The sequence below is a fragment of the Bombyx mori genome, chromosome 22 (assembly GCF_030269925.1).
Source record: "Bombyx mori chromosome 22, ASM3026992v2".
Lineage (NCBI taxonomy): Eukaryota > Metazoa > Arthropoda > Insecta > Lepidoptera > Bombycidae > Bombyx > Bombyx mori.
In genome coordinates, this window is record NC_085128.1 from 9,206,729 (window position 1) to 9,214,053 (window position 7,325).

The window sequence follows — 7,325 nt, forward strand, 5'->3', positions numbered from 1 at the left end:
GACATAGTTCACGACAATCCACGTGCCACACGGCTGCCGCACGTCAAACCTCACATTCGCAACCATGAAGCTGCTGGTAAGTTCAGACAGCTTAACTATCATCCTTTAAACGTATCCAAGGTTTTTTATTTATCTTTGCCATTGAACTAGAGAACGGAATATCTGGAGATGAGCAATCGTTTTTGAGGGTTATCTTAGTATAAGCTGTTTTGAGAGGCAACGAATGCAAATGCTTATTACTCGAGAACTGAACTTTGATATTTAAATGCCTTCATCTTCGAATTCCTGCATTAAATTTAGTTAGTTCATTTCGTGAATCAATTTTGGCGCACCTATCTTAAATGGGTGTTACGTAAATAAACAGTTATTTATTAGTTTGGTCTAATAATTATTAATTAATATATGCATTATATTTAATAAACTGATATTTTAATAGCGACCTTGTATTTGATTAGCATATGCGTGAGAATCGAACGAAAGCAGGCTCGGTATTTGGGTGTCACGGTATTACGGCTACTTGTTACATAAATATATTAAAGTAAGTTGTAAAATACGATTTGTCACACAGTTAATCATCAACACTTCTATTTCATGAGGCTTAACAAACTACATAGTTACAGTTACGGAATCGAACGTAATGAATAGCGGTCGTGAAGTATAAAAGAATATTTCCGCATGTCTATTTATTTCACTCTTTACGTTTCATACATTTTCTTAAGAGGGATATGACCTCAATATGTAAACAAAACATACGCTCTTCTTCAAGAACTTCTTCTTTAATTCTTAATAGGGTCATAACATTATATGATATTTTTGTTTGACTAACGTGTTGCTGAAAGGGTAGTACGTAAATCATTACTTGCCGTTCTTTAATATAAAAGAATAGAATAATGCATAATTTTCAAATAGAGCCTATTCGAACCGAGTGTAGTTTGTGATTTTGTTATTGAGGCTTCAACACCGTCGATCAACGGGAGTGGCAGTATTCACGCTGTAATGTTTACGCCATAAATTTTATAGCAGATAAATGTTTAAAAACTGAAGAGAATGAATTGACTCAATTCAACAACACTGATTTTTTTCAGTTTCCCTTACTGGTGATTTGGTAATCAGTGATAGAAAAACTTACTTTAATTATTGTGTTTTTCGTTGGTGTTATTTTTGTATTACCTCATATTCTGTGCAATGATGTATATGTCACTCTCTTCCGAGTATTTGATTGAATTATTAAACTATTTTATGATATTGTGACCGAAGTATGTACATATGTTATGTGCATAATAACTATTTCCTAAAATAAGTGTCGTAGTTGTATTCGATATTACCAGTTACCTACCATCTGTCAATTCAATATTTAATTTCAACTTTGAGTTGTTTTTAATACAAATAAATAATATATACTACATATAAAAGTACATTTTGCATTAAAATACGGGGAGTTTCACTTTTTAATTTACTTTGAAATTATTTTTTGAAGATATACTTTTTAATTAGTAGGTAATAGATTAATTTTCAATTTTTTTATTACTTATGAAGCAAAAGTATGTATTTTCTTCAGTTATTTCTCTTTCGTGTCGCCTTGTAGTTATAGTCTATTTCTGATTGACAGCTCTCGAGAAAAATAACACAAAATGTAATACAATCTATTTTAAAAATAACACATGTATATTATATTGCAAAATGTTCTCAATGTAACATCCAGCATCAACATAATTATTACCGCTTGTAGGTGTATTTAACCCAAATACTCCTACTTTGTCTCTTTTGTAATATTTTTAGAATGTCTGATTTATATTTCTAAATTTTATTTTTTGGTTCGTGCCTCACTAGACTGGATCCTTTTACGTTCAGATACTAACTTTTTGTTTGTTATTGACCAATATAATATAGGGTTAAGAAAGTCGATTAGGAAATATTTTGTTACTGTAGCTAAAGCTGGAATTAAATTAAAATTATAAAACCGATATTCGTATCAAAATACATTCAATAATATTTATGTAAAATTTTGGAACGCTATCGATATTTACCGTAATTCCGACAATGAACACCTTCCAAATTAATAAATATTACTATGTTATGTATTAGAATGTAGGCGTAATGTTCTGTATAATAACTATCATTACATGATTGAAGTAGCATCGGCAATAGAAAGAACTCGATGAATCGTAACTTTTTAGACAGCTCGTTGCGCGATCGTTTGATTAATGCTAATTTCATTGGCTCACCAGCTGCTCTAGTCGCCGACATCACGAAACATAGCATGACGCTATCACATATTGCAGTGATTAGCATATTTTTAGGATTAATTCGTCAAAATGGGCTTGTACTGTGTTGTAATAGTTCACAAGAAAAAATCTTTCGAGTTAACAGCCCGTGAATACTTAGATGATCTCAACGAAAACAAAACACGGCATGTACATATGTACGTACGTAAATAAATGTCGATACGTTTTATAGTGGGCCCACTTTCGCCCAACTAGCGTGTCGAATGAGCCGGTTTCACAAGACCCAGACTATTGTATCCGCTCCATCTTAACTTGCGACATTACGAATATGATTAAGCTCCTCTGTCTGACATCATCCTGATCTTTTATGGAGACGTTTACAATTCCTACTAACCATTTCTAAGACGATCTTCTTCTTTTTTTTCAGATCGCAATCACCGCTCTTATTGCCGTTGCGGCGGCTCTTCCCCAAAGGAAGGTTTCGTTGAAGCCAGAACAGCAAGTGGAAGACCAACTCCCACTTGAACAAAACTTCAACAACTATCAGCCCCAGCAACAGGAATATAGACAAGCAAAACCAGTCGATGACTTCAGACCTAAAGTCCAATTGGAGACCAGTACCTACATCCCCATTATCCGTTTCGATAAGGAACAAGGAACCGACGGAAGCTACAAAACTTCGTAAGTATTTATGGTTGCTGATAAATCACGAGGATGTTATATTTTATCCTTAACCTTTAAAATCGGTTAGGGTTATCAATAACGGTGTCATCTGTTATAGATAGAACAACATGTTTCTGTATGACCTTGATCAGAGATAGATCCTGTTAACATACCTGTTAAATGTCTACGTGTTGAAAAATAATCTCGATAGAGCAGACAAACGCCCTTCACTTTTTTTATTAAATACACACAGAATGAGTTCGTTTATAAGGATGTCTACTTTTGTATTTATCATTAATTATATTGCTAGTAGCTAAATATGATATGCTTGAATTACAATATATACCTCTCAATTTCTCTTCTGCTGCACTAACAATGTGCTAGTACCTATTCTGGTGGTAGGACCTCTTGAGAGTCCGCGCGGGTATGTACCACCACCCTGCCTATTTCTGCCGTGAAGCAGTAATGCGTTTCGGTTTGAAGGGTGGGGCAGCCGTTGTAACTATACCTGAGAGCTTAGAACTTATGTCTCAAGGTGGGTGACGCATTTACGTTGTAGATGTCTATGGGCTCCAGTAACCACTTAACACCAGGTGGGCTGTGAGTTAATCCACCCATCTAAGCAATATTTTTTTTATTATAAACATACAATTGTTTTTTCATACACTACTTAAAAGAGCAACTAGTATATTATATTTATGATTAGGGACGAAGACAGGGGAATAAATGATTAATATTTAAGTTATTCTTTAATGTACCTAAAATATTATAATAACGTATGAGGTTAGTGTACTCGTATCCTAAGTAAACCCTAAGTAATCCCCACCCTAAGTAAATAATAAAGCTGGTCCAACAACTATGATTAAGAAACTTTGATTTAAAACAGTTGAATCGAATGTACTTTGATTACATTCGATCGGTCTTTATGTAAGTAACGTTTAGGACATTGACCTCGATTATATATACAAATATAAGTGTTTGAAACGCTAGAAGTAGTAAAATAAATTTAACCGTAATACTTTGAAAACTATAGCATTGTGATGATAAAAAAATTCGTCTTTTCAGATATGAAACTGGTAACAACATTCAGGCTCAAGAGCAGGGTTATTTGAAGACAGTCGGTGATAACCAAGACAACACTGCTCTGGTCCAACAGGGATCCTATACATACACAGCCCCTGATGGTCAAGTCATTACCGTCGAGTACACCGCTGACGAGTTCGGTTTCAGAGTTTCCGGTGACCACATCCCTACCCCTCCCCCTGTATCGGCTGAAATTCAAAAAGGCCTTGACCTTATCTACGCCGGCATCAAGGCTAACCAGGTAAAGTCTGATTATTAATACCGAATGTCAATGACAGCGAAAGTGAAGACGAACGAATTAATTACGTAAAAGATGTTCAACATTAAAATATAAAACTGTTCATGATTCGGAGACTATGCTCGCGCTTAAACTGGGTCAAGTTTCGAATATTTCGATAAATCTATTGGTTTTTTTTTTTAAATATATTTGTAGTTGTGGCGGGTAGCCATCATACAACGCAAGATAATTGACAGATGCCTGAATCTCGCTTACGACATTTTCAAGATAAGCTTGCATATATAAGTTCCGAACAACAACATTCGGACCGTCGGTCTACCGAGCAATTTCACCCGCTCGGTGGAAGATTTTCCGTTCCGTCGTTAATCCCAAATAGTAATTAATTTTTACAATTTAATCTCACGTTTTTTTTTAATTGTGGGTTGTTAATAATTTACAATGCTTCAAATACTCTACGGTTTTCGTGATTTCGGTGGTCGTGGTGCTCGATGATGGGCATAAAGTCTTCGAGACGTCGGAAATTATATAATGACAATAGAAAAAGTGGGATTAAACCATAAAAGTAATTTTAAATAATCTACTACTCGCGAAAAGTTTTTAATCAATAAACTGTTATTTTTTTGTCATTTTTAGGAACGCGCCGCCATAGAAGCCAAGTCAAACCCCGAAGCTGCCAGACAACAAGAAGAGAAAGCCGCTCTCGATTACAAAGGTCAATACTACCAGCAATAATTAACTAGTGCGATATCTCAAGTAAACGTAGTTTAGACCTAAGTAATTCGAGATCCGCAATATGTACTTTGACGTAATGTTGTGTCCTGCTCACTCTTAATGATTTCAAGTACGTTAAAGTAGAACAGAATATTATGTCGCAGAACAAACCGTCATCTTGTTGGTGAAAACAGACATGATGGACATTCAACACTCTCGTCTCTGCCGACCAATAAGAATTAATATAAAGGATGTAATTCTACATCTACTTTTGTTCATAGCAGACTGACTAGCTTACTTTATGAACTTTATCTAAATACGTAGCTTGACGAGCTTTGGAAAATTTTAGAACCTGTAATATAATTAAGCCATGAATGTGTTCGACAAGAGTTCATCTCTTTTTTTTGTTTCAAATTCAAAGCTTTAAATATTTCACTTTTACGAACATTCGAAATTGATTTTCCGTAAACAAATTGATAACTACCTTGTACAAGTCTAGATAAATCTGAATTTCAAACCACATATTATCTTAAACATGTATAAGAACTTAAGCGCACCTTAATACTAGAAATAGAAATATCATTATTTCACATTTAATTAAGTTATATAAGCATAAAATGCACTGTTATCACAGCACCTAATCATAAAATAGGTTTAACAATCTCTATATACAAGAAATCTGGTGACTCTCTGTGCCATTAGCTTCAAACATGTAGAATCAAGAAATATTTCCTACATCACTAAATCAAATACAACGACAGTAACTAGCCTGTAAGAACAATGTTTCAACTTTTGTAAATAAGTTTTTACCTACTCTTGTTAATAAAGAAAAATGTTTTAAATGATAACTTTGTTTTAATTAAGATATATTATTTCGTTTCTTAATAACAAGATATTGAAATAAAATAATAAACAATGATGGAGCTGCATTTTTTATCTTGTGATTAGTGACGTCTATACTGAATTAAAACACACGAGAATATAGTTATTTTAACTCGGGATGAATGTTGAAATTGTCTAAATAAAGAGTGTAGCATGTTCACGTTTTGAATTTAGGTTCTTTCGATATTTTCGAAGACTATGTTTGAAGACTGTGAAGACTATATTTTTGTTATTTGGCTTAACAAACTTGAGAACAATATAAAAAGTATACGTAAACTGTTGCTATAGGTATGAGTAGGTTTGTAGGTAGGTTTTGAAGTCGTCGTGACCTAACGGATAAGACGTCTGGTGCACTCGTGTTGAGCATCGGTGTTCGAATCTCAGGCGGGTACCAATTTTTCTAATGAAATACGTACTCAACAAATGTTCACGATTGACTTCCACGGTGAAGGAATAACATCGTGTAATAAAAATCAAACCCGTAAAATTATAATTTGCGTAATTACTGGTGGTACGACCTCTTGTGAGTCCGTGCAGGTGGGTACCACCGCCCTGCCTATTTCTGCCGTGAAGCAGTAATGCGTTTCGGTTTGAAGGGTGGTGCAGCCGTTGCAACTATACTGAGAGCTTAGAACTTATATCTCAAGGTGGGTGGCGCATTTACGTTGTAGATGTCTATGGGCTCCAGTAACCACTTAACACCAGGTGGGCTGTGAGCTCGTCTACCCATCTAAGCAATAAAAAAAAAAGGTTTTAATACAATCGCACTTATTCCTCTAGCCTTTATTTAATGGATGAGCAAGCTTAAGACTCAGTTGGTGATTATCCGAACCCATAGGCCTCTTAATGTGAATTCCGCAATCCATCTTCAGACTTTAGATCGATGTTCAACTGGCATTCTAGATGCTATCCATCTTCAGACTTTATGTCGATGTTTCAAGTGACATTTTAGAATGGCTGTCCATCGTTCAAACTGCACCGCGACTGAAATAGACTGTATAGTATAAATATTATGTACGGACTTACCGGTAGGGTATATCCCTACGACCATTTCAAGATGTTAATCAGGCTCCTGAAAAAGTACATTATTCCAGATATAATTACAATTTTCTATGTTTTAATGCATGTAACGAGTACGTGACTGAAGTATTTTGAAATTTATTTCAATTCTTATTTAATGTGGTGTAAGGTATTTATTGCGAAATAGCTATCTATTCTTCTTAGAGTCACGTAAGTTTATAAAGAAATCCACTTTTTACCGCTATTATTAGAAATTCAAGTAGCAATATTTTACAATTTTCCTTATTCGGGTAATCATGATCAATCGGATAATAAAAGCGTGTTGCAAAAGCGTGGCATGGTGTAAATGCAACTTATCTCTTCTTACATGAGCAAATGCACGACTCGTCCTTAAGTTTGCAGTGGCTTATATGCGGTATTTATAAATTATCAGAATTGTAAGATTAAGGATTGAAAGAGATCGTTTTTTCTCGTAAAACATGGGGTTCTATTTTTATAAGTGG

General features: G+C 34.6%; 1 protein-coding gene across 2 annotated transcripts; it reads left to right on the plus strand.

Moving 5' to 3' along the window:
- CPR34 (cuticular protein RR-1 motif 34) lies at positions 1 to 5,765 on the plus strand. 2 transcript variants are annotated; one of them, NM_001173246.1, is made up of 4 exons: positions 1 to 76; positions 2,653 to 2,906; positions 3,954 to 4,212; positions 4,843 to 5,765. In NM_001173246.1, exons 1-4 carry the CDS (start codon positions 65 to 67, stop codon positions 4,939 to 4,941), a joined length of 624 nt encoding a protein of 207 aa, NP_001166717.1. In that variant the 5' UTR covers positions 1 to 64; the 3' UTR covers positions 4,942 to 5,765. The 2 variants fall into 2 exon arrangements, 1 of the variants encoding a protein (NP_001166717.1); XR_009976029.1 differs by having other exon boundaries at positions 5 to 76; positions 3,954 to 4,400; positions 4,586 to 5,765.
- The last annotated feature ends 1,560 nt before the right edge of the window (positions 5,766 to 7,325 follow it).